General features: G+C 51.8%; 1 protein-coding gene across 3 annotated transcripts in view; it reads left to right on the top strand.

The window, feature by feature from the left end:
• AP3D1 (adaptor related protein complex 3 subunit delta 1) overlaps positions 1 to 26,699 on the top strand; it is a 46,314-nt gene that overhangs the window by 551 nt on the left and 19,064 nt on the right. For all 3 annotated transcript variants that reach the window (XM_082381756.1, XM_082381755.1, XM_082381757.1), the window contains exons 2-6: positions 20,764 to 20,859; positions 21,449 to 21,529; positions 22,566 to 22,646; positions 24,808 to 24,915; positions 26,549 to 26,678. In XM_082381756.1, coding sequence (XP_082237882.1) covers positions 20,764 to 20,859; positions 21,449 to 21,529; positions 22,566 to 22,646; positions 24,808 to 24,915; positions 26,549 to 26,678 — 496 coding nt within the window. The remainder of the gene's footprint in view (positions 1 to 20,763; positions 20,860 to 21,448; positions 21,530 to 22,565; positions 22,647 to 24,807; positions 24,916 to 26,548; positions 26,679 to 26,699) is intronic.

Below are 26,699 nucleotides of genomic sequence, written 5' to 3'. Positions count from 1 at the left end.
TGGGGGCCCGCCTCCTCCTCCCCGAGGGTGGCCCGGAAGAGACTTCACAGCCCCCCCCCGCCCCCCCAGCGGTGGATCTCTAATCTTGAATGTGTTTCTGGGTCTCCTGTTCAAAAGGGAGGGCCCCCGGCCCCGCCCCAGGCCTTGGACTCCTGGTTGGGGGACTCTCCTCTCCGCGGGTCGCCCCCGGAGGGAACCCCTGGTGGGCTAAACGCACGTCCAGGTCACTCCTTGGTGCCTGGCCCGGAACTGGGCCTTGCCTCGTGGGCCCGTGTCCCCGGGAAGGTGGGGCCGCGCCTTTTACGGTGTGAGGGGGTGGGGCAGCGGACGTCCTAGGCCGAAATGAGGAAGCCGCTCAGGGGTCCTGCAATAGGGAAGCAGACTTAAACCAGACACCCGAAAGTCGGTGGGAAAAGGTTTTCCATAAGTAATGTTGTAATCGTGGGCACCATTTTCTTCCCTCCCGCCACGCCCCAACCGGTGACCTAGATTTAGGAGGATCGGGGACAGTTAGTGACCACCAGGCCGCTGACTTCCATGGATGGAGGTCCAAGCCTGCACTTACACAGTGGGGTGTTGGAGAAGGTCCCCTTTTCCCGGCTGGAGAGTGAGACTGCCCGATGGAGAGCAGCTGTTGGACATCGTGCAGGTCCCACTACCAGATTCCACCCCGCCGGCCCTCACAGTGGCGCTCGGGAAGCCCAGCAAGTACCCGGAGGAAGGTGCAGAGAAGTTAAGGAATTTGCTGGGAGGCACCAAGGGCCCTGGGCTCTGTCCTTCAGCTGAGGGCCTGAGTTCCTTGCCTCTTTGTCGCACTTTCTCAGAATGGGTGTGACCTCGCTGAAATGTAATTAGGTTGTTTTGGTTCATTTCTGTCACCCCTTCTCTTCTCTGGCTACACTTGGGTTTTGCATCAGGTTGGAAGCTCTGGCCAGCTGCGTTGGTTACAAGTGTAGGAAACTCTTGGTCTGATTTTCAGTTTCTCTTTGAGTTGAAAGAGTAGCTGGTTGGTCTGCATTTTATTTTATTTTAATTTTTGAAATATTTATTTATTTATTTAATTTATTTTTAGCTGCGTTGGGTCTTCGTTGCTGTGCGGGCTTTAGTTGCGGCGAGCGGGCTTCTCATTGCGGTGGCTTCTCTTGTTGCGGAGCATGGGCTCTAGGCGTGTGGGCTTCAGTAGTTGTGGCATGCGGGCTCAGTAGTTTTGGCTCGTGGGCTTAGTTGCTCCGCGGCATGTGAGATCTTCCCGGACCAAGGATGGAACCCGTGTCCCCTGCATTGGCAGGCGGATTCTTAACCACTGAGCCACCAGGGAAGCCCTGGCCTGCATTTTAGGTACTAAGCATGGCTAAGTGAATTTGGAAGGTGTCTGCACCCTTAGATTTCTTTTTCTGTGCCGGTTGGTCTCCTGATTTTCCCGCCTTGGTTACTCGATGTTACTGAGCAGTCTGTTCCGGGATTCTGAGGAGGTGCCGAGGGGTCTTTCCAGTAGAGAGACGCACAATGCAGTTAAGGGGGTCTGCTTTTTACGGCGTGTGCCGGTCATCACTGGTAGTACCCTGGGCCGTGCTCTATTCATTTGGAATTGGTGGGGATTGATGGCGCTGTCCCCACAGGCTCGGAGCCCACTAAATGGGGTTTTGGTGGTGGAGGCGCTGGTGCTGGGAGTCCTCAAGGCCAGGTTCCACGCGAATACTGCCCTTAGCCTGTTGGCGATTCCCACAGACGTGGCATCGGGATGTGGAGGTTTCCTCATCAGAAGAGTCGTGATCTGGAGGGTCATTACTGGTTCCAGATGTTCTGGAGCACAGCAGGTGGTTGTGGGGTGACTCTTCTAGCTCCAAGATGAGTTCTTCCCTTCTACCCCGCCCCGCCCCGCTCATTCCAGGGAAGACTTCTGGCAGCAGTATAGTTTACCCTCAAAGTAACAGATTTTTTTTTTTAAGGATTTACTTATTTTTTTATCTATTTAATTTATTTTTGGCTGCGTCGGGTCTTAGTTGCGGCGCGCGGGGTCTTCGTTGTGTGTGGACTTCTCTCTAGCTGTGGTGCGTGCGCTCTGTAGTTGTGGCGCGCGGGTTCCAGAGCACGTGGGCTCTGTAGTTCGTGGCACGCGGGCTCTAGTTGAGGCGCGTGGGCTTAGTTGCCCTGCGGCATGTGAGATCTTAGTTCCCCGGCCAGGGATCGAACCCACGTTCCCTGCATTGTAAGGCAGATTCTTTACCACTGGACCACCAGAGAAGTCCCCAAAGTAATAGATTTTAGCTTAAAACTTCTGTGCGGCACCACAGAAGTGAGGCTTAGCGGTGACTTTAAAAGCCATGTGGAAAGGCAGCGTGGTTTAGTGTGTGACGTTTGGGAGACCCGCATCCTGGTTCTTGGGTCTCTTTGGGTGACCTGGGGAGAGCCCCCTGATGTTTTGAAGTGGGGGTGACAGCCACCTCTCCACCTTGCTGAGTGCCTGTGAGGGTGCAGCAAGTGATAGAATGCAGGCTTCTGTGAGCCCCCAAAAGAAGAAACTAGAAAATCTGGACCACTGGTGGAGTAAACTTGTTTTTTGAAACTTTTGTTTCAGCTTATGATACTAAGTGTATGCATGCCTGTGAGTTGGGTTACCATGGAAAATGTATGTTTTCTAATGAGTCAAAGAAGTTTGAGAAACAGTGGGCTAATTCACCTGTTTCTTGGATGCTTGAGTTTGCTTCAGTTCCTAAGATACAGTACAGGTAATGTTGGCAGGTAGGTGGAAATTCACTTGCGAATGTCCTTGCTTCCAAAACTTGGGTATGACTAGGAAAAAACAAATGACTTTTTAACATTTCATTCTTATGAGTATTTTTCATGTTTTGGGGAAAGGTTTTTCTTTCAGTCTTTTAAATTATACCCATAACTTTTTGTAATGAGCTTAGCGTTTATTTTTTTTAATTTTTATTTATTTATTTATTTATGGCTGTGTTGGGTCTTCGTTTCTGTGCAAGGGCTTTCTCTAGTTGCGGCATGTGGGGGCCACTCTTCATCGCGGTGCGTGGGCCTCTCACTGTCGCAGCCTCTCTTGTTGCGGAGCACAGGCTCCAGACGCGCAGGCTCAGTAATTGTGGCTCACGGGCCCAGCTGCTCCGCGGCATATGGGATCCTCCCAGACCAGGGCTCGAACCCGTGTCCCCTGCATTGGCAGGCAGACTCTCAACCACTGCGCCACCAGGGAAGCCCGAGCTTAGCGTTTATTAAGTCAAAAGGTAACATTCTTCTCCCCAGAAGTCAATTTGAGAATTTTTTCTGTGCGTAGAAATTGAGAGAGGTTCTGTCTGTTAAGATTCTGTCCTGTTCTTGCCTGTTAGCCTTCCTGAGTGCTGTCCACGCACGCCAGGCGCTCCTGAGGGCTCAGCCCTCACGAGTGTGGGTTCCACGTGGGGGCACTGCAGTTTAGGTACCCTGCCCCCCAGTGGCATTGAGGTGGGTTCCATGTTTTCTGTTTGGTGCCACAGCTTATTCCATCGGGCGACACTCAGCAGTATCAGCCAGGGTTTGGGTGGTGTCTGAGCGTTTTCTCCTGGGTCTAAAAATTTCCGAACCACTTAACTGAAGTTTCTGAACTTTATTTTTAATTTATTTATTTACTTTTAAAATATTTATTTAGTTGCACTGGGTCTTAGTTGCAGCACACAGGCTCCTTAGTTGTGGCATGTGAACTCTTAGTTGCAGCATGCATGTGGGATCTGACCAGGGATTGAACCCAGGCCCCCTGCGTTGGGAGCACAGAGTCCTATCCACCGCACCACCAGGGAAGTCCCCTGAACTTTATTTTTATTTATTTATTTTAAATTTTTTTAAATTTTGTTTATTTTTTTGGTTGCGTCGGGTCTTCGTCGCAGTGCACGGCCTCAGTGGTTACGGCGCATGGGCTTAGTTGCCCCGTGGCATGTGGGATTTTAGTTCCCCGACCAGGGATCGAACCCGCATCCCCTGCGTTGGAAGGCGAATTCTCAACCACTGGACCACCAGGGAAGTCCCAAAGTTTCTGAACTTTAAAAAATTCAGTTTTAACTGTGTATGGTCGGCTGTGTGTATCTGCAGGTTCTGTATTTGCCAGTTGTGGATTGAAAGTATTTTTTTAAAAAATTCCAGAAAGTTTCGGGACTTCCCTGGTGGTCCAGTGGTTAGGACTCCATGCTCCCAACGAAGGGGGCCTGGGTTCGATCCCTGGTCAGGGAACTAAGATCCCGCACAAAGCAACGAAGATCCCGCGTGTTGCAACTAACACCTGGCACAGCCAAATAAATAAATAAGTAAATATTTTTTTTAAAGCGTATATCATATATGTGCTGTTACATACATTAAACACATTTAAAAAATTTTCCAGAAAGTTTCAAAAAGCAAGACTTGAATTTGCTGAACGCAGGCAACCATTTACACAGCAGTTGCATCGTATCAAGTATTGTAAGTCATCTAGAGATGATTTAAAGTGTACCGGAGGCTGTGTGCACGTTGTATGCAAGTCTGCGCCATTTTATACAAGGGACTTGAGCGTCTGAGGATTTCGGTGTCTTCGGAGGTCCTGGAGCCAGTCCCCCACAGATACCAAGGGGTGACTGTAGAGAGGTATTTTGAAATTGGGTATAATCTGGGATTAAGATGGAACTGTGTGAAGTGCTGATATTCTAGTGCTTCTGACCTCAAAAATGGCAATTTCTTGGGGTTTAACCTGGTGCCGAGGTGTGCGGGGCTGACCCTCGCTCCGGGGACAGTGACTGAAGCACATGTCATGTCTGGCACGGCTAAGCGCTTGGTGCTTTTAAACTATTTCTGTAAGATTCCTTTTATTTTAACAGCTTCTGAGGAGAGTGGAGATAGGACGTTTAGTGAATAGGTTGTTACCCTAAGTCAGGGTCTCTCCCCCTCGGCACTGCCCACATCAGGGCCGGGTCATCCTCTGAGGGGGGCCGGCCTGGGCGCTCTGGGGTGTGGAGCAGCATCTCTGGCCCCACCCATCTGATACCAGGCCATGCCCAGTCTTGACAACCACAATGTCCCCAGACGTGGCCGTGCCCCCTGGGGGGGTGGGATTGCCCAGATGAGAACCCCTGACCCAAACTGATAAAGGAAAATTTCCCAGAATTCCCTAATGCTGGCCCTTCATCCAGGTGTCCCTTGTCCCCTGTGTTGTCATCGTGTTGTTGGACCCTGTGCTATTGTGAGATAAGATGGCCTTTGTCCCTGCTCCTGTCGCAGAGCTCCTGGAACTTGTGTCGTTTCCTAAGCAACAGAGGTACTAGGGGCATCCTTGTTGGGATATTCGGTCTCTGCCCCTGGTTCCTGACACTGACCTGCTGAATCCCTTGGGGTTTCCTGGATGATGGGGGTGTCTTTTGTTCTAATGAGATGCTCCTGGGTGGGACTGGTCACAAGAAAGACCAGGCCGTGGTTTGAAGCTTCACACCCGCTCTCCCGCCAATCCTTCAGAGAGGGGAGAGGGGCTGCAGGTGGAGTTAATGATGGATCATGCCTACGTGATGAAGCTTCCATAAAAATCTAAAGTATGAGGTTCAGGGAGGTTCTCGGTTGGTGAAAGCATCCATGTGCCAGGAGGGTGGTGCCCCCCAGTGCCACGAGAACAGAAGCTCTGCCTCCCGACCCGCTGGACCCCACCCTCTCTGCCTCTTCATCCAGCTGTTTATCTGTATCCTTTGTTGTGCCTCTCGCAGTGCGATAAACTGGAAAACATGAGTAAGTGCTTCCCTGCGGAGAAGCGGGTCACGGGAACTCTGGTTTATTGCTGGCGGGTGTGTGAGGTGGGGACAGACCTGTGGCTGAGCCCTCAGCCTGTGGGGTCTGCGCTGACACCGGGCAGAGAGGGTCAGATCCAAACTGAGTTTTGGGACACCCAGCTGGTGTCAGGGAGTCGGTCATTGTGTGGGAGGCCCGCGCTGGAGGTCAGAGTGAAGGGAAACGGGGAGGTTTCCTAGACAGCCCACAGGGTGGGTCTCCTAGATTTGTGTGTTTTTTTTGAACTCTTGTTAGTTGTGAAGTATATAATGCACATTCGTACAGCTGAAGTATTATGATAATTATCCTAAGTTCTCCGAGGGTAATTTCCTTGCCTTGCTTATAGTTTTGTCCCTTAAATGTCCCTGAACGTCTCGCTTACTTCTGCTTGCAGGCTGGTGTCAGTGGCCACCTCTGTCGCTCGCTGCTGCAGGGAAGGGCCACGGTGGCTTGTTCGCTTTGGTCGCCAGCAGGGGTCTGCTGTGGTTGATTTATCCTTCAGACTGTTGCGGACCTCTGGGCTGTTTCCTGCCTGGGGCATTTGATGAAGCGCAGCGTGGGCAGGAGCAGCCTTGGCCTCCAGGGCGGTGTCACGACCACCAGAAGCGCTCCTGTGGCTCCTGTTCCCAGCAGCAGCCGCCGCGGCCTCGCCTGCCTTTACTCTTTCCTCGGCGTAGTGCTGTCTGCAGCCTTCGTGACGCTGTCTGCCTGAGCCTCCGTGCCCGAGTCTGGGCACTGGTGCCCGACAAGACCAGAACGGAGGATTCGGGGCGGCACTCTGGGGAGGCCGAGCCTCGGGAGACAGCGAGGGGGGCGTGCCCGTCCTGCCTGTGCCCGCCTCGGACCCGGGCACAGCCTGGGGGGCCCGGGACTCGGCCACGGATCGGCTGCAGGGCCGCAGTCAAGCCTCAAGCTTCCCGACCTTCGACCCCCAGCCCGTCCCCCGAGCAGAGCTCCCAGCACAAGGCTCTCAGCTCTCCCTGACTTGGAGGCGTTATTCACAGGGCGCGGCCCGGCGCAGTGGGTGGCCAGGCTGCGGGCGGGTGGCAGTTGTGAGGACCAAGTCTGTAGTGGGCTGTGTCTGTGCGGGTCATCAGCTCCTGGGAATGCTCATTTGCATAACAATTCCAGGAGGTTGAAAGGCAGGAGCGGGGGCGGTGCAGTGGTTAGGACTCCAGGTTTCACTGGGTGCAGTGGTTAGGACTCCAGGTTTCACTGCTGAGGGCGTGGGTTCAATCCCTGGTCGGGGAACTAAGATCCCGCAAGCCGTGTGGTGTGGCCAAAAGTATTAAAAAAAAAAAAAAAACAGGGAAGGAATGGTGACCTAGGTAGGCTCGATGCTAGGGTGCCCCCTTGGCACTGTGGACTCTGGGGCCTGCTCATCCCCTGGGGGGGCGTCCGTCCTGGGCACTGGGGTGTGGAGCAGCCTCCCGGGCCCCACCCACTGCCTGCCAGACCCTCCAGTCTGAGGACCAGGGACGTCCCAGGTGTGGCCTGGCGTCCCCTGGGGGCACGGCCTTTGCGCTGGGAGCTCTGCTGGGGGGATGGGCTGGGACTCGAAGGTCGGGAAGCCTGAGGCTTGACTGCGGCCCCATGGCCGAGTCCCGGGCCCCCCAGCTGCGCCCGGGTCCGCGGCGGGCACAGGCAGGACGGGCACGCCCCCCTCGCTGTCTCCCGAGGCTCGGCCTCCCCAGAGTGCCGCCACGAATCCTCCGACCTGGTCTTGTCGGGCGCCAGCGCTTACTTGGGCGCGGAGGCTCAGGGTGAGCCCTGGTGCCACCGTCACTGTCCACTGCCGGGGGACCCCGGCGCTGAGGGTCTCCTCCTTCTCCACTTGAATGACTCGGGCCCTGGAGGCCACTGCTGGGCGGCCGGGTCTCCGGGCCGCTGTCACCCTGCAGGGAGGAGGGTCGCTGTTCCGGTGTAGACTAGTGCTGTGAGCATTTGCAGAACCAGAGGCGCAGGCCCGTCGGGTCACATGTCGTCGAATAACGTCTTTCCATTCTGGTGGCAACGAAGTGGTTTTTCTCTGTGTGGCTTTATTGAGACAGTATGGTTTATATAGCTTAGCATCCACCTGCTTGAAGTGTGAAATTCAGTGAAGGTTTTAGTGTATATACAAAAGCGCACAGCCGTCAGCACGATCTACCTTTACATTTCCGTCACCCCACCAGAGATGCTGTCCCCACTCTACGGTCCCCATTTCCCCTCCCCCAGCCCCCAGCCCCCACCCATCTGCTTCTGTCTCTGCTGAGGTGGGGCTCCAGTCTGGGCCAAGGGCGACTGGGTGACGAGAAGGGCCATGGTTGGCCGTCAGGAGCTGCTTGACCTGTCTGCGTGGGGTCCCGGGGGCTGAGCACGGGGACGAGGGGCTCGTGGGGTCGACGGGGTGGCAGTGGTCCCGGATGGGCTGTCTGGCCTCTGTCCGTTGCACTGCTCAGCGCCGAGCCCTGGCTGTGTTCGTTGCTGGGATGGTGACGGGTCCTGACCCCAGGGTGGGCCTCAGCTCGGGCTTCTGCAGGAGGCCTGGCTCTTCCGGCTGCAGAGGCGCCGGCGCCCATCCCTGGCCAGGTGAGCACAGGACAGCGCCTTCCTTGTGGGTCCTGCTTGCATCTCGTCAGGAGAAGTCCTCTCGTCTCGACACTGACTCACCTACGTTTCTGGGTTAAAATGTTAATATTTTCTTGTGGAAGCGATGGTCGTAGATGGCAGCTGGGTTGTTCTTGGCAAGGTGGATGGAATAACGGGGAGAGCCCTCCCTGGTCGCGTATCGTAACGACTTCTGAAATGTTTCTGGTCTGACACTGGCATGCCCTGGAAATGCTGCTGTCGTTACACCCATCTCTGGCAGCGGCGGTGGTGGTCTCAACCCGTCCAAGCCCCCAAAGGTCTGAGCACGCTGGCGCTGGTGCTCACGAGAGCAGGGTGCTGAGGCTCTGGGTCCCGAGCCGGGGCGCCCGCGAGCAGCTGTGGGTGGTGGCAGGACCGGCATGTTGGGACGATCCGGAGAGCACCTGTGGGAGACGGCAGGGGACGAGGCAGCAGAGATGATGTCGCCCAGGTGGTGGACGGAGCATCCAGCCGATGCAGTGTCCCTCAGCGCTGAGGGGAAAGCCGTCAAGCCACGGAGGACACGCAGGAGCCTGAAGTGCACGTGACCGAGAGGAAGAAGCCAGTCTGTAAGGCTACACGCTGTGATTCCAACTCTGGGACATTCTGGAAAAGGCAGGACTCTGGAGCGGGGGGAAGGATCAGTGGTGCGGGGGTTGGGGGGAGGAGAGATGAATAGGCAGGGCCCAGAGGGGTTTTAGGGCAGTGAAACTACGCCGTGTGACGCCGTAACAGTGGATGTGGGTCAGTGAACGTGTGTGCAAACCCACAAACCAGTGAACCTCCGTCAGCTGTGGCTGCTGGGTGATAACGAAGTGTCCGTGTAGATTCGTCAGCTGTAACACACGTCGCACTGGTGGGGGATACTGCTAGTGGGGACGCTGTGCACACGTGGGGCGGGGGTGGGAAACCTCTGCCTCCCAGTCAGTTTTGCTGTGAACCTAAATCTCTTAAAAAGAGTCCAAAAGAAAAGTCCAGCGTCCAGCTGCGTGGTTTTGCAGCCTGCCAGCACCTCAGGGTCAATGGCAGCTTCTCTGGGCCTCGGCCCTCGAGGTCTGACTCCACTCCTCTGGGAGGGCCTGGGGATCCTGAGGATTTTTAAGTGTCCCAGGGAACTCTGCTGAGCAGGCAGTATTGAAATGGCTGTTTTATTATAGCTGCGGGGTTCGTATATGAGGGAAGTTTGTATCCTTTGTTCTCAGGTAAATTCTGAATCACACCTCCGTTTCAGCACTGTTTGCTCTGTGGTGAAGTGTGACCCTGCTCAGAACAGGCCGAGGTGTTTGAGAATTTCATCATGCTTGCATCTCCAACTTCTTTTTTGGAAAACAGTGTCAGTGATATGTGATAGCTATTTATACTTTAGATCTTAAAATATTTCTATTTCATGTTTTTGATACAGACAGGCCTTATTTTTTTGCGCTTCCCTTCGTTGTGCTTCGCAGATACTGCGTTTTTCACAAATGGAAGGTCTGTGGCGACCCTGCAGGGAGCACGCCTGTCGCCGCCATTTTTCCAACAGCATTTGCTCACTTCGTGTCTCTGTGTCACATTTTGGTAATTCTCACAAGTTTTCAAACTATCTCATTATTACGTGATGGTGATCTGTAGTCTGTGATCTCTGATGTTACTCTTGCCGTTGTTTTGGGGCTCCACGAACCTCGCCCACGTAAGACGTGACATAATCGATTGTTGAAACGACAACAAAGCATTTAGAATATTACATAACTTAGTTGATAAAGGGTTTGAGAGCATTGACTCGAACTGTGAAGGAAGTTCTCCTTCGGGTAAAATGCCATCAAACAGTATCAGACGCCACGGAGAAACTGTTCGTGAGAGGAAGAGGCCACCGATTCGGCAGACTTCATTGTTGTCTTATTTTAAGAAATGGCCACGGCCGCCCCGTCCACAGCATCAGGGCAGGACCCGCCACCAGCAAAAAGATTATGACTCGCTAGGAATTCCCTGGCGGTCCAGTGGTTAGGACGACTTGACGCTTTCACTGTTGAGGGCTCAGGTTCAATCCCTGGTCGGGGAACTCAGATCCTGCCCCCCCCCCCCAAAAAAAATGATGGCTTGCTGAAGGCTCAGATGATGGTTAGCATTTTTTAGCAATAAAGTAATTTTAATTAAGGTTTGTATGTTGTTTTTTTAGACATAATGCTACTGCACACCTGGCAGACTACAGAATAGCGTGAACGTAACTTTTACGTGGGACTTGCTTTACTGTGATATTCGCTGTATTGAGGTGGTCTGGAACCCTTCCTACAATATCTCTGAGGTCTGCCTGTATAATTTCCTGGATCTAGATCATGTCTGTGTACCTTGGCCATTTTTTTTTCTTTTTTTGTGAAAAGGAGAGTAAATAGTTCTTTGTTAGCAATGCTGTGTGTAAATAAGACTGCAAAGACTAATCATTCTCTCCCACGTTCCTTACTTTAACTTCATGTGTGTAACTATGTTTTAGATAAATATTTAAATACTCTCAAGGGAATATGAAACATTATTTTTTAAATTTATTTATTTAAACATCTTTGTTGGAGTATAGTTGCTTTACAGTGGTGTGTTAGTTTCTGTTGTACAGCAAAATGAATCAGCTATATGTGCACGTATATCCCCATATCCCCTCGCTCTTTCATCTCCCTCCCACCCTCCCTGTCGCACCCCTCTAGGTGGTCACCAAGCACTGAGCTGATCTCCCTGTGCTATGCGGCTGCTTCCCACTAGCTAGCTATTTTACATTTGGTAGTATATATAAGTCCATGCCACTCTCTCACTTCGTCCCAGTTTACCCTTCCCCCTCCCCACGTCCTCAAGTCCATTTTCTACGTCTGCGTCTTTATTCCTGTCCTGGCCCTAGGTTCATGAGAACCATTTTTATTTTTAGAGTCCAAATATATGTGTTAGCATACAGTATTTGTTTTTCTCTTTCTGATTTACTTCACTCTGTATGACAGACTCCAGGTCCATCCACCTCACTACAAATAACTCCATTTCGTTTCTTTTTATGGCTGAGTAATATTCCATTGTATATACGTGCCACATCTTCTTTATCCATTCATCTGTCGATGGACACTTATTGCTTCCATGTCCTCACTGTTGTAAATAGTGCTGCAGTGAACATTGTGGTACATGACTCTTTTTGAATTATGGTTTTCTCAGGGCATATGCCCAGTAGTGGGACTGCTGGGTCATATGGTAGTTCTGTTTTTGGTTTTTTAAGGAATCTCTACACTGTTCTCCGTAGTGGCTGTATCAATTTACATTCCCACCAACAGTGTAAGAGGGTTCCCTTTTCTCCACACCCTTTCCAGCATTTTTGTTTTTAGATTTTTTGATGATGGCTGTTCTGACCGGTGTGAGGTGATACCTCATTGTAGTTTTGATTTGCATTTCTCTAATGAATAGTGATGTTGAGCATCTTTTCATGTGTTTGTTTGCAATCTGTATATCTTCTTTGGAGAAATGTCTATTTAGGTTTTCTGCCCAATTTTTGGATTGGTTTTTTTTTTTTATATTGAGCTGCATGAGCTGCATGTATATTTTGGAGGTTAATCCTTTGTCAGTTGCTTCATTTGCAAATATTTTCTCCCATTCTGAGGGTTGTCTTTTCATCTTTTTTATGGTTTCCTTTGCTGTGCAAAAGCTTTTAACTTTCATTAGGTCCCATTTGTTTATTTTTGTTTTTATTTCCATTTTTCTAGGAGGTGGGTCAAAAAGGATCTTGCTGTGATTTATGTCATAGAGTGTTCTGCCTATGTTTTCCTCTAAGAGTTTTATAGTGTTTGGCCTTACATTTAGGTCTTTAATCCATTTTGAGTTTATTTTTCTGTATCATGTTAGGAAGTGTTCTAATTTCATTCTTTTACATGTAGCTGTCCAGTTTTCCCAGCACCACTTATTGAAGAGGCTGTCTTTTCTCCATTGTATACCCTTGCCTCCTTTATCAAAGATAAGATGACCATATGTGCGTGGGTTTATCTCTGGGCTTTCTATCCTGTTCCATTGATCTATATTTCTGTTTTTTGTGCCATTCCCATACTGTCTTGATTACTGTAGCTTTGTAGTATAGTCTGAAGTCAGGGAGCCTGATTCCTCCAGCTCCATTTTTATTTCTCAAGATTGTTTTGGCTATTTGTGGTCTTTTGTGTTTCCATACAAATTGTGCAGTTTTGTGTTCTAGTTCTGTGAAAAATGCCATTGGTAGTTTGATAGGGATTGGACTGAATCTGTAGATTGCTTTGGGTAGTACAGTCATTTTCGCAATGTTGATTCTTCCAATCCAAGAACATGGTATATCTCTCCATCTGTTTGTATCATCTTTAATTTCTTTCATCAGTGTCTCATAGTTTTTTGCATACAGGTCTTTTGTCTCCTTAGGTAGGTTTATTCCTAGGTATTTTATTCTTGTTGTTGCAATGGTAAATGGGAATGTTTCCTTAATTTCTCTTTCAGATTTTTCATCATTAGTATATAGGAATGCAAGAGATTTCTGTGCATTAATTTTGTATCCTGCAACTCTACCAAATTCATTGATTAGCTCTAGTAGTTTTCTGGTAGCATCTTTAGGATTTTCTATGTATAGTATCATGTCATCTGCAAACAGTGACAGCTTCACTTCTTCTTTTCCAATTTGGATTCCTTTTATTTCTTTTTCTTCTCTGCTGTGGCTAAAACTTCCAAAACTATGTTGAATAATAGTGGTGAGAGTGGGCAACCTTGTCTTGTTCCTGATCTTAGTGGAAATGGTTTCAGTTTTTCACCATTGAGAATGATGTTGGCTGTGGGTTTGTCATATATGGCCTTTATTATGTTGAGGTAGTTTCCCTCTGTGCCTACTTCCTGGAGAGTTTTTATCATAAATGGGTGTTGAATTTTGTCAAAAGCTTTTTCTGCATCTGTTGCGATTATCATATGGTGTCTGATCCTTTTAATGTGCTGTTGGATTCTGTTTGCTCATGTTTTGTTGAGGATTTTTGCATCTGTGTTCATCAGAGATACTGGCCTGTAGTTTTTTTGTGTGACATCTTTGTCTGGTTTTGGTATCAGGGTGATTGTGGCCTCAGAATGAGTTTCGAAGTGTTCCTCCCTCTGCTATATTTTGGAAGAGTTTGAGAAGGATAGGTGTTTGCTCTTCTCTAAATGTTTGATAGAATTCGCCTGTGGAGCCATCTGGTCCTGGGCTTTTGTTTGTTGGAAGATTTTTAATCACAGTTTCAATTTCAGCGCTTGTGATTGGTCTGTTTGTATTTTCTGTTTCCTCCTGGTTCAGTCTTGGAAGGTTGTGCTTTTCTAAGAATTTGTCCATTTCTTCCAGGTTGTCCATTTTATTGGCATATAGTTGCTTGTAGTAATCTCTCATGATCCTTTGTATTTCTGCAGTGTCAGTTGTTACTTCTCTTTCATTTCTAATTCTGTTGATTTGAGTCTTCTCCCTTTTTTTTTTTGATGAGTGTGGCTAATGGGTTATCAATTTTGTTTATCTTCTCAGAGCCAGCTTTTAGTTTTATTGATCTTTGGTATTGTTTTGTTCATTTCTTTTTCATTGATTTCTGATCTGATCTTTATGATTTCTTTCCTTCTGCTAACTTTGGGTTTTGTTTGTTCTTCTTTCTCTAATTGCTTTAGGTGTAAGGTTAGGTTGTTTATTTGAGATTTTTCTTGTTTCTTGAGGTAGGATTGTATTGGTATAAACTTCCCTCTTAGAACTGTTTTTGCTGCATCCCATAGGTTTTGGGTCATCATGTTTTCATTGTCAGTTGTTTTGAGGTATTTTTTGATTTCCTCTTTGATTTCCTCAGTGATCTCTTGGTTATTTAGCAGTGTATTGTTTAGCCTCCATGTGTTTGTGTTTTTTACAGTTCTTTTCCTGTAATTGATATCTAGTCTCATAATGTTGTGGTTGGAAAAGATACTTGATACGATTTCAATTTTCTTAAATTTACCAAGGCTTGATTTGTGACCCAAGATATGGTCTATCCTGGAGAATGTTCCATGAGCACTTGAGAAGAAAGTGTATTCTGTTGTTACTGGATGGAATGTCCTATAAATATCAATTAAGTCCATCTTGTTTAATGTGTTATCTAAAGCTTGTGTTTCCTTATTTATTTTCATTTTGGATTATCTGTCCATTGGTGAAAGTGGGGTGTTAAAATCCCCTACTATTATTGTGTTACTGTCGATTTCCCCTTTTATGGCTGTTGGCATTTGCCTTATGTATTGAGGTGCTCCTATGTTGGGTGCATAAATATTTACAATTGTTGTATCTTCTTGGATTAATCCCTTGATCATTATGTAGTGTCCTTCCTTGTCTCTTGTAATAGTCTTTATTTTAAAGTGTATTTTGTCTGATATGAGAATTGCTACTCCAGCTTTCTTTTGATTTCCGTTTTCATGGAATATCTTTTTCCATCCCCTCACTTTCAGTCTGTATGCGTCCCTAGGTCTGAAGTGGGTCTCTTGTAGGCAGCATATATATGGGTCTTGTTTTTGTATCCATTCAGCCAGTCTGTGTCTTTTGGTTGGAGCATTTAATCCATTTACACTTAAGATAATTTTTAAAAATTAATTATTTATTTATTTTTGGCTGCATTGGGTCTTTGTCGCTGCATGCAGGCTTTCTCTAGTTGCGGCGAGCAGAGGCTACTCTTCGTTGCAGTGCGCGGGCTTCTCATTGCGGGGGCTTCTCTTGTGGGGCACGGGCTGTAGGTGCGTGGGCTTCAGTAGTTGTGACACGCGGGCTCAGTAGTTGTGGCTCGCAGTTTCTAGAGCGCAGGCTCAGTAGTCGTGGTGCACGGGCTTAGTTGCTCCGCGGCATGTGGGATCTTCCCGGACCAGGGCTCGAACCCCATTGGCAAGCAGATTCTTAACCACTGCGCCACCAGGGAAGCCCTAAGATAATTATTGATATATATGTTTCTATTACCATTTTCTGAATTGTTTTGGGTTTGTTATTGTGCGTCTTTTCCTCTTCTTGTGTTTCCTGCCTAGAGAAGTTCTTTTAGCGTTTGTTGTAAAGCTGGTTTGGTGGTGCTGAATTCTCTTAACTTTTGCTTATCTGTAAAGGTTTTAATTTCTCCATCGAATCTGAATGAGATCCTTGCTGGGTAGAATAACCTGGGTTGTAGGTTTTTCCCTTTCATCACTTTAAATATGTCCTGCCATTCCCTTCTGGCTTGCAGAGTTTCTGCTGAAAAATCAGTTGTTAACCTTATGGGCATTCCCTTGTATGTTGTTTGTTGCTTTTCCCTTGCTGCTTTCAATGTTTTTTCTTTGTACTTAATTTTTGATACTTTGATTAATATGTGTCTCTCGGCATGTTTCTCTTTGGGTTTATCCTGTATGGTACTCTCTGTGCTTCCTGGACTTGATGGACTATTTCCTTTCCCATGTTAGGGAAGTTTTCGACTATAATCTCTTTAAATATTTTTTCAGACCCTTTCTTTTTCTCTTTTCTTCTGGGACCCCTATAATTCGAATGTTGGTGCTTTAATGTTGTCCCAGAGGTCTCTGAGACTGTCTTCAATTCTTTTCATTCTTTTTTCTTTATTCTGCTCCCTGGCAGTTATTTCCACCATTTTATCTTCTAGCTCACTTATCTGTTTTTCTGCCTCAGTTATTCTGTTATTGATTCCTTCTAGAGTATTTTTAATTTCAGTGTGTTGTTCATCCCTGCTTGTTTGCTCTTTAGGTCTTCTAGATCCTTGTTAAACGTTTCTCGTGTTTTCTCCATTCTGTTTCCGAGATTTTGGATCATCTTTACTATCATTACTCTGAATTCTTTTTCAGGTAGGTTGCCTGTTTTGTCTTTATTTATTTGGCCTTGTAGGTTTTTACCTTGCTTCTTCGTCTGAAACAAATTTTTTTGTCTTTTCTGTTTTTTCTTTTTTTTTTTTTTTGATGGTTGGTGCTGTATTCCTGTCTTACTGATTGTCCTGAGACGTCCAGCACTGGAGTTTGCAGGCAGTTGGATAGAGCTTGGTGCTGAGATGAGGACCTCCGGGAGGCCTCACTCTGATTGATATTCCCTGGGGTCTGAGGTTCTCTGTTAGTCCAGTGGTTTGGACTTGGAGCTCCCACCACAGGAGCTCTGGCCCGACCTCCCACCTGGGAACCAAGATCCCGCAAGCTTTGTGGTGCAGTAAGAAAAAAAAAAAGAAGAAGAAAGAAAAAAGGAGCAGTACCATATCAAAGAATAAAAACCAAAATAAAATTAGAGATAAAAAATACATTAGGAAAAATAAAACTATAATTGAAACAACCAGTCGTTGGGGGTTCCTCCCGTCCCCTTAGGTGTCCATGGTCCCCCACCGGTGCCTGGTAGGTGCTCTGGTTGTGAGGAGATGCGAATTCCACATCCTCCTAGTATGCCATCTTGACTCCACCCTCCTGAAATATTATTTTAATATTTTACAACCCATTCCTCCCTTTTCCTGCCTGTAGGAACCATGAGCCTGTGCACCTGTCTTATAGCTAAAAACTCGTGTTGAGGCTGGGTCTTCCTGCAGGTCAGCCACTTCCTGTGGGCTCATTTGTCACCCCTGCGGGTGCTCCGAGGTGCAGGGATGTTACTCTGCCTTCATTCCTGAGGGGTGTTCTTGGATGGAGAGCCCTGGGCCTGGAGTCCTCCCACCTCCCTCAGCCCCCTGCTCCCCTGTAGCAGCACACCCTTTTCCGCTGGCTCCTCTGAAGATTTTCTCCTTATTTTCAGTTTTCAGCAGTTTGCCTGTGATATGTCTGGGTGTGATTTTCTTTTATATTTCCTGTTTGGGGGGGGCGGTGCTGGGCTTCTTGAAATAGTAAATTTATGCCTTTCACCACATTTGGGGAAGTTTGAGCTGTTTGGTTTTCACATATTTTCTCTGTCCTTCCTCTCCTGGGACCCCAGTTGTACACACGCTACGCCTTTGGTGTACCACGGCCCTGCCTGACTTTCCTCCCTTCAGATTGGGTGGGCCCTGGTGCTCCACTTTCTTCTCAGCTCCAGCTCCCCGTCCAGTCCCCGCAGTGCCTCTTCTACCTCGGAGATTGTTTTTCACTTCTAGGGTTTTCATCTGGTTGTTTGTGTCACTTTCCGTTCTCTGCTGAGATTTTCTCTCTTTCTATTCATTAGGAGCATATTTTCTTTTTGGTCATGAGAGCATGGTTACAGTTGCTGTGTTGAAGTCTCAGCAGATGAATGCGTTCATGCCATCACTAGGGTCACCTCAGGGCCGGTCTTCATTGGCCGTCTTTTTTTCCTTGGGTATAGGTTATGTTTTCCTGTTTCTTTTTTTATTATTATTTTAATTAATTAATTTTTGGCTGTGTTGGGTCTTTGTTGCTGCATGCAGGCTTTTCTCTGGTTGTGGCGAGCGGGGGCTACTCTTCATTGTGGTGTGTGAGCTTTTCATTGTGGTGGTTTCTCTTGTTGCGGAGCACGGGCTCTAGGCGTGCGGGCTTCAGTAGTTGTGGCTCGTGGGCTCTAGAGCACAGGCTCACTAATTGTGGTGCACGAGCTTAGTTGCTCCGCGGCATGTGGGATCTTCCCAGACCAGGGCTCGAACCCGTGTCCCCTGCATTGGCAGGCGGATTCTTAACCACTGCACCACCAGGGAAGTCCTTCCTGTTTCTAATTTGAATAATTTTGGCTTGTGACCCGGACATTGTGGCTGGTATGTTGTAGACACTGGATTCTGTTGTACTCTCAGTGGAGTGTTGGTTTTGCAGGGAGGGGAAGTGTTTTAGGGGCAGTGAGCTTGTCTGTGCTGGAAGTTCGGCTCAGCCTGTCCTGCAGTGGGCACGAGGCCGCTGGAGTGCTGGGCTGTGTGCGGCGCGCAGTGGGTGCAGAGTGCACGTGAGGATGTACCCCACCCCCATTCCCCCCTCACTTCCCAGCAGCTGCGTTTGCCCAGGCTGCTCCCTGCTCTGCATGGCTCTCAGGACCAAAGCCGGGGCAGGACCAGTGGTCTCGCCTGTCCTGCGCTGCCTGGACATTTGTCTCCAAACAGTGCTGGTGGGAGGCATGGTCTGACGGTGGCTGCGCAGACATTGCCGGGAGTGGACGCTGCCTGGCTTCCTGAGAGCTGAGGGGTCACTGGGGCGCCTAGGAAATGGATTTGTGCAGAGGGTGCACTGTGTTGGCCGTTCACCAGCGGACAGACATCTGGGCGTTGAGGGGCCAGCGTGTGTGTGTGCCTGTGTGTGTGTGTGCCTGTGTGTGTGTGCGCGCATGCACCAGTTTGCACCTGGGACCTGCAGACCATCTCCCGCAGCGCTGTGTGCTGGGCCTGTTCTCCCACACTTGGGATCATCTCTCTGTTCTTTCCCTTTTGAATCGTTAACAGCACATCCAGGGTGCACGAAGGGGTTATCGTGCACTGGGATGGGCACTGAGGCGCCTGGGGGATTAGTAACTGGAAGCCCGTTGGAAGGATCTGGTGACCCATGTTCCATTGTCCGACTCTTGGTCATGGAATATTCATCAGACGCTCGCTGAGAGCGCTCTCAGGGTGGCGCCTTCCCCAGGAGCCTGTGCTGGGCCTACGAGTGGTCTGGGGTGACATGGGAGGAGGGTGCAGCCACTTGGGCGGGGTCGCTGAGCTCGCCAGCCTGGCAGGTTTAGGCGATGCCACTGTTGGTGGGTGACGGGAGCGCGGGGCACCACACTCCTCCCAGCCCTGAGTGACGACCCGCCTCTGGGTAGGGCTGGGCTCTCCTGAGACTGCCAATGGGACTTCTGTGCGGCTCTGGGGGTGGAGCCTTGCGCCCCATGGGACACATTCCTCACTCTGGACCGTGTGTGTCGGTACTGACCTTTTGATCCGTGTTTTAGTACAAGTGCTGGGGTAGCGAGGAAACTGAAGAGGATCGAAAAGGTGTCCACGCAGGCGCCTGTATACACACATCCACGGCAGTGTGCGTCACGAGAGCCGGAAAGTGGGAAGGATCCAAGCCCTCGCGTTGCTGGGTGGGTGGACACGCATGGTGGCAGCGCCGCCGAGCGCTGACACGCTGCAGCGTCCGTCACAGGGAGGCCGGTGGGGCGTGCACACAGACCCTGTCAGACAGGGCCTGAGAAGCCTGCGGGAGAGGCTGCCTAGAGAAGGGCCTCAGTGAAGTGGGGAGCCCGAGGGGAGCCCGCAGTGCCCCCGCCAGTGTGGCTGGTCCTGGGAGGAGTCGGGGGTCCCGGGGGCCGGAGGTGTTCACCCTCCCACCCCCGGCAGCTCTCACCTGCTGCGCCCATGCCATCTGGCCCGCCTAGGCCTTAGGTACCTCGACGTTCTTCTTGGGCGGCCAGCCCCAGAGCAAACGAGAGGCCTGCGAGGGGCCCTCCCAGGGGACCCTTGGGTGCTCCTGCCCTTGGGGGGCAGCGCTGCACGTGGGCAGTGAGCACCGGCCCTGCAGGAGCTGGAAGGCACCAGCACACTCACCTGGACGGGGGCACGGAGGGGGGTCTCCGTAAGTGGAGTTATGTGAAGTTATGAGTGGAGTTACGTGAAGCGCTGTGACAGGTGTCTGGGGGGAGGCCCCGGCTCCGTGGTACGCGGTGTGGGGAAGGAGGACGGCTGCCCAGGACGGGCCAGTAATGAACCTGGGCTGCGTGGAGGTGGACGGCAGGGGCCCAACAGGCACGCTTCCTGGGGCGGCCGGGCCCTTCCTGCTGTGGGTGCCAGTGGGGCGCCCCACGTGGGTGGCCGTGCTGGGCAGAGCTCCCGGGCTCCCCAGTCACAGCAGCGTGGGACCGAGGTGGACCTGCCGCCCCCGGCCACGCGGGCTGAGGGACGGGCCTCTGGTGGTGGGACGTGGGCTCTCTTCTGGGCTTGCGCTTTCTCTCGTCCACAGCTGGTTAAAGGGCTGAACTGGAGGACTAAGAACGTTTCCGTGTCTTAATGCTCTGTGTTGAAATGGTTATTCTTTTTTTCTAAGTTTTAAAACTTTTCATTGTAGAAAATGTCAGATATACACACGAGTAGGGGAAGCAGAATTCCCAGAGCTCAGTGTGCCTGCTTCAGGCTAGATCAGCCTAGGCCACTCCTGTTCTCCCGTGGTCCCCTGGCCCTTGGGAGGAGAGCTTTGGGGGATCCCAGGCAGCTTATCGCACTGACAGGGCTTTTCAGGATAACAACCTTGTTATCATTCACATACCACTCAGCTCACCCCTTTAATATGTGTAATTCAGTGGTTTTTAGTATATTCACAGAGTTCTGTTGAATTCCAGAGCATTCCATCACCCTCCCTTTCCCCCTCCCCCGGCCCCTGACAACCAGGACTCCCCTCTGCCTCTCTGGAGTTGCCTGTTCTGGACATTTCATCTAAATGGAATTGCACACTGTGTGACCTCTTGTGTCTGGCTTCTTTAGGTTTTAGCCAGACACTTGCAACTTTTCAATTTTTTTTCCCTTTTAGGCAAAATATATCTCTCAGTGCATTGATGAAATCAAGCAAGAGCTGAAGCAAGACAACATTGCGGTGAAAGCAAACGCGGTCTGCAAGCTGACCTACGTGAGTGCCGGGCCGCTCACTCTGTCAGGCCGGGTCTGGCTCCACTATCCCCCTGCTGTCTGTCCATCCGTCCCACCACCACTGATGGACACCGTCCGCTCCAAGCGCCAGCCTGGGGGCACATGCCGGGCTGACTTGGGGTGGAGGGTGAGGCATGTGTGGTGATCACATGGCACAGGGCAAACTGGGGCCCCGTCCAGTGGGCCTTTCCCACATGGAGGGGCGGGAGCGCCCCAGCTATCACGGCTCCCCTGCGGGCTGGGCCCCGAAGCCTGGTGGGTGGAGCCCTGCAGTCCCTGGTTGGGGTGTGAGCCTGGACCAGGCAACCCCACGCTGGCCTCCCCGGTCAGAGAACGGAGATGAACGGCCTGACCGGTTACCGGTCCTCGTGGGGAATTTTAACCCATGTAACGCTGGTATTTAAACTGCAGGTGTTTATTTATCAGGCATTATTTTAGTGTGTTATAACCTGTCGCTTTGGTTTTAAACGTGAAGACTCACCTGTCAGAAAAAGAAAGGAATCTCCCCAGAGTGTATAGGGGTGGGGAGCTGGGGCGGGTGCGTGAGAATCGGCCTCTTTCCTCCGCAGCTGCAGATGCTAGGATATGACATCAGCTGGGCCGCCTTCAACATCATAGAAGTGATGAGCGCCTCCAAGTTCACATTCAAGGTGAAGGGAACCAGCTCGCTCTGGGGCCTGAGCCCTGTGGGTGGGGTCCTGGGGGAGGAGGGCGTCTGTCCTGTGATGCAGGCCATGCTGGGAGGGGACACAGTGACAGACAACAGCGACCGACTCCCATCACCACTTCTGTCCAGTTAGGTCTTACCACTATTTGCATCACGTTTTTCTTTCCATTTTAAGTAGTGTCAGTGAAATTCGGGTTTGTAGGGTTGGTTATGTGTTTTATAATACAAATTAAAGTAAATTTGTGACTCTTCAAAAAAAACAAGCAGACGCTGATCGTCTCCCCCAGAGGCCACCACTTGTCACTTGTCCCTGTGTCTCTTAGCACTCTCTGAGCGTTTTTTCTTGGCGTCTCAGGGATCCTACTCGTGCACAGTTTGAGATATTGCTTCTTACTTGATATCATAACAAATAAGCACGTGTCCTGCTTTAGTAAACGTTCTGAAAAGCGGTTTTCAGTGCCCACAGCCCATGTGGGGGTGTCCCGTGGTTTTCCTGGCTTGGCTCAGTTTTCCTTGGGAACACACACCACGCGGCGTCTGAGGCTGTGTCCTGCCGGCGGGTCACTGCCGAGGGCGGGTTCCCGTCCTCCTGAAGGACACAGTTGTCCTGCCTGCCGGTTACTCTTGGTGAAGAAACTAAATGCCGTATTTGCCAAAATTGGGCCAGTGCTCTGCACGTGTGTTTAAGTATCACACGCACGTGCGGGTGCGATTTTAGGTTACACTCAGCGCGAGTTTAGGCGCTCGTGATGACTTACTCCGTCAGGCCATAACAGCAGCTCCCGCTGTCAAGAAGGCAGTGAGGATGCACACGTTAGCAACAGGACGTGCTTGGCAACCCCTGAAAGACATTGTGCTCCAGAGACCGTACGCCTGGGACAGGGCGAGGGGTGCCCTCCTCCTGGTTTGTGACGGGCCAGCCAGGGCTGCTTGGCGCGAAGCTCAGGAGGGCTGGGTGCTTCCCTGAGGGCGCCCGGTCCCCTTGTCACCCCTGACGACTCCATTTGTTCCACTCACAGCGAATCGGCTACCTCGCTGCTTCCCAGTGCTTTCACGAAGGGACCGACGTCATCATGCTGACCACCAACCAGATCCGCAAGGTAGGCCCCTCCTGCGGGAGCAGGTTAGCGGGCAGATGGACAGCCTTCTGCGATCCTCGGAAATGGGAAAAGGGACGGCGGGGCACGCGGGACTTTCCTCTCTCGTTTTCCCCCCTTGGCGACAGGGACTGCCCTCTCGGTCACTCCTTTTTTCAGCCCCTTTCCCCTCTTTTGGGGGCGCCTGCTGAGGGCTCGCCCCTCCCAGCGTGGGGGCCTTTGTGCCCACTGGGTCTTGTGAGTTGGACTGGGTGCGCCTCTCGGCCCCATGTGGTTTTCTGTGCTCTGCAGTGAGAGCACTGAGTAGTCAGCTCCTCCTTGGCCTCAAGACTTTGAGTATCTCTTGTCTCCCGCCTCTCTGCAAACACTTAGAGGGTGTGTCAGAGGCACCCTTTCCCACCCCAGACCCCGCATCGGACCCTGTGGCCCGGGGCTCTCAGACGGCTGGCGCCAGGGCCGGGGCGGAACTGTTGTGCTCGCCCCGCAGGTGGCTGGTGTCGGGGCTGCAAGCGGGAGCTGCAGGGCAGGCAGGCTGTTGGCAGGCATCTGAGGGCCCCTCCGCAAACCTGCTGGCTGACGCCCCAGGCAGCTCCCGAGGTGCCTGCTGCTCTTGTCGGGCTCTTTGTGAGTCACGCTGAGTTGGAGGGACTGTGCCATGAGGCCCTGTCTGCTCAGCCTGGGCTGGAGTGATTTTTTTTTCTTTCCCCGCATGGGGGATCTTAGTTCCCCGACCAGGGATCGAACCTGCGCCCCCTGCAGTGGAAGCGTGGAGTCCTAACCACTGGACCGCCAGGGAAGTCCCTGGAGTGAACTTTAAAAGCCTGTGTTTTCGTATTGTTATCACAGTCTGGAAGGTTAACTCTTTTTTTTTAGTGACTCCTTTTTTTTTTTTTCATTTTTTTTTTGGGCTGCATTGGGTCTTCGTTGCTGCGCACGGGCTTTCTCTAGTTGTGGCGAGCAGGGGCTACTCTTCGTTGCGGTGCACGGACTTCTCACTGCAGTGGCTTCTCTTGTTGCAGAGCACGGGCTCTAGGCAGGCGGGCTCAGTAGGTGTGGCTTGCGGGCTCTAGAGCGCAGGCTCAGTAGTTGTGGCGCGTGGGCTTAGTTGCTCCACGGCACGTGGGATCTTCACATACCAGGGCTCAAACCCGTGTCCCCTGCATTGGCAGGCAGATTCTTTTTTTTTTTTTTTTTTAATTTATTTATTTATTTTTGGCTGCGTTGGGTCTTCGTTGCTGTTTGCGGGCTTTCTCTAGTTGCGGCGAGCAGGGGCTACTCTTCATTGCGGTACGTGGGCTCCTCATGGCGGTGGCTTCTCTTGTTGCGGAGCACGGGCTGTAGGCGCGTGGGCTTCAGTAGTTGTGGCACATGGGCCCAGTAGTTGTGGCTTGCCGGCTCTAGAGTGCAGGCTCAGTTGTGGCACACGGGCTTAGTTGCTCCATGGCATGTGGGATCTTCCCGGACCAGGGCTCGAACTCGTGTCCCCTGCATTGGCAGAAGGATTCTTAACCACTGCACCACCTGGGAAGTCCCTGGAAGGTTAACTCTTAAAACGTCTCTCAGTGTATCTTTTACCACATGTGTGAAGTTTGGGGAGGTTCCTCTATGTAAACAGAGTCCTCTCTTTGTGCCGAGATGGGGCTTCCGCATCGGTTTTAGCGGGAGCACAGGCGAGTGACGTCAGAGGCTAGGGCAGATGTGCGCTTCCTGTGGCTGCTTTTCCTGCTACCCTGAGGGGTAGAGCTCTGGTGGAAGCTTCTCTCCGCTTTGGGGAGGGGCCCAGAGGAGTCACCCCTGGTTGTAGTAGGGGAGACACCCCAACGGAGGTTCTAGGGTTCCACCCTGGGGGGCCCCTGCTCTGTGCCTTTGGGCGGTCGGAGCCGGCTGGCTGCACCATTTCCTCGGCCCTTGGGTTCTCCTATAGGGAAGCCGTGGGTGGCACTGGCTCTGTTCCATTGCACCCCTGGAGTGAGGGGCGGACCCGAGACAGCCCTCCCCTTAGAGCCGTCCTGGCTCTTGCTCGGTGACAGAGCGTGGAGCTGGCTGTTTCTTGTGAGTCCTCATCCAAGCCCGTCTCCAGACCCAGAGCAGGGCTGGCAGGCGCAGCTGGGACCCAGCGAGGCGCAGTGGGCGCCTGCCTCTAACCCTCTCTCTCCCTTTCCAGGACCTGAGCAGCCCCAGCCAGTATGACACTGGCGTTGCGCTGACTGGCCTGTCCTGTTTTGTTACCCCAGATCTTGCCAGAGACTTGGCCAACGACATCATGACACTGGTGAGTCTGGGAGCGTGCCCGCCCCCCCTTGGCTTTTGCTCCCTGACGTGCCTGGAAAACTGAGGTTGTAATTTCACGTCGAGGGCACTTGGGTGGGCGGAAACGGCCTGGGTCCCCAGGATGAGCTGGGACACTGAGTCACCGTCTCCCCTTCCATCACCTGGTGGGGCCCGGCATTCACACCTCACCTCCTCTGAAATGGTCCTGCTGGGGAGGGACGGGGTCTGGCTGGGGACGATGGCCTGTCGTGAGCGCATGACCCATCAGCTGTGTTCTGAGGCATGGGTGGTGATGGCAGTGGTCTTGGCAGGCAGTGGTCAGGTGGTTCTCCGGCCAGGAAACTTTTTATTTTCATCTGAGCAAATCTGTTGTCTGGGGCCCAGTCCATCCAAAAGGCAGAAACCCCAGCCAGCCTTGATCTCCAAGGTGAGCAAGAACTTTGTTCTGAAATGTGGACGTGCTCTTAGAAATCACAGTGCTCGACTCCAATAAAAATTAATAAAAAAAATTAAAACAAAACTGGAATTGACCGTAAAAAAAAAAAAAAAAAGGAAAGAAATCACGGCCCTCAGAGGGTCGCCTGCATGCCAGATTCTCCATGGTCGGGAGGCTTTCCCCCTCCAGCCACGATAAAGCAGCGTGGAAGGGTGGCACGTTCCTCCCGGGAGGATTCTGTCCGTACGTGGCCTGTTCGCTGTGCAGATGGTCAGGTCTTGGCCCGCGGTCTGGAAGGCTTTGGGTACACGCAGCTTCTAGATCCGGGGCTAGCACAGCACGGCCCGGGCTGCATCCAGTCACTGCCTGGTATAAATGGTTTGTCCACACGCGGCCCCGCCCCTTCGTCCACACGGTGTCCCTGGGCTTCCCAGCAGCAAGGGCAGAGTCAGACAGAGATTCTGGCCGGCAAAGCCGACAGTATTGATCTTCAGGCCCTCTTCAAGAAGTGTGAGGAGCTCTCTAGGTGAAAGCGGTCACGAGCCCACAGTGGGGCGGTAGTGAGCTGTCACAATGCATCTCGGGGGCGGGGTGGCTTCCTCAGGGCCAGGCTGCCGGGGCCCTGACAGGTGAGGAGTGCGCCCACCTGCAGACGAGAGGCCCTCCTGGCCGGAGCACAGTCCCGAGGAAGGACAGGAGCTCCAGGGGTGCAGTGCAGAGGTGCGGAGGGGGCTGAGGCCCGGGCGAGGGGCACTGCTCTGGGGACAGGCCTGGGTGGCCCGAAGAGTCTGAGGCCAGTGTTGACAGGTGGAGGCTCTCTCCAGCGTGACCTTCCACTTGGGGCCACCCTCCCTCTTTCTGTCCCTCATTGCGCCCCAGTGAGTCCAGGAGGCCGGTCTCAGCCTCCAGAGGGCAAGCTGGGGTCATGGACTCAGGGAGGCAGGTTTCGATTCCGTCCAAGACACTGTTGTGTAACCCCTGGGCTGGGGGGGCAGTGGAGTAAACATGCAGGCCGGGCTCAGAGGCCAGAAGCCAGATGAGCTGGAGAGAGGGTTATCCTCCAGGTGATGGAGGCGAGACGCGGGCAGGTGTGGGAGGCGAGGGGAGGCGGGGGGGGGGAGCAGGGGGTGCGGGAAGGACCGGGGCAGGGTGGGCGCAGTGGTGTCAGCAGGGAGACTGACAGCCTCTGCCCCTGCAGATGTCGCACACCAAGCCGTACATCCGGAAGAAGGCTGTGCTGATCATGTACAAGGTGTTCCTGAAGTACCCTGAGTCTCTGCGCCCCGCCTTTCCCCGCCTGAAGGAGAAGCTGGAGGACCCCGATCCCGGTTTGTTGACTTGAGTTAAGA

Source organism: Balaenoptera borealis (assembly GCF_965194805.1).
Source record: "Balaenoptera borealis genome assembly, chromosome: 2".
NCBI lineage: Eukaryota > Metazoa > Chordata > Mammalia > Artiodactyla > Balaenopteridae > Balaenoptera > Balaenoptera borealis.
Note: the sequence above shows the minus strand (reverse complement) of the source record. Positions and strands in the feature narration are given on the sequence as shown.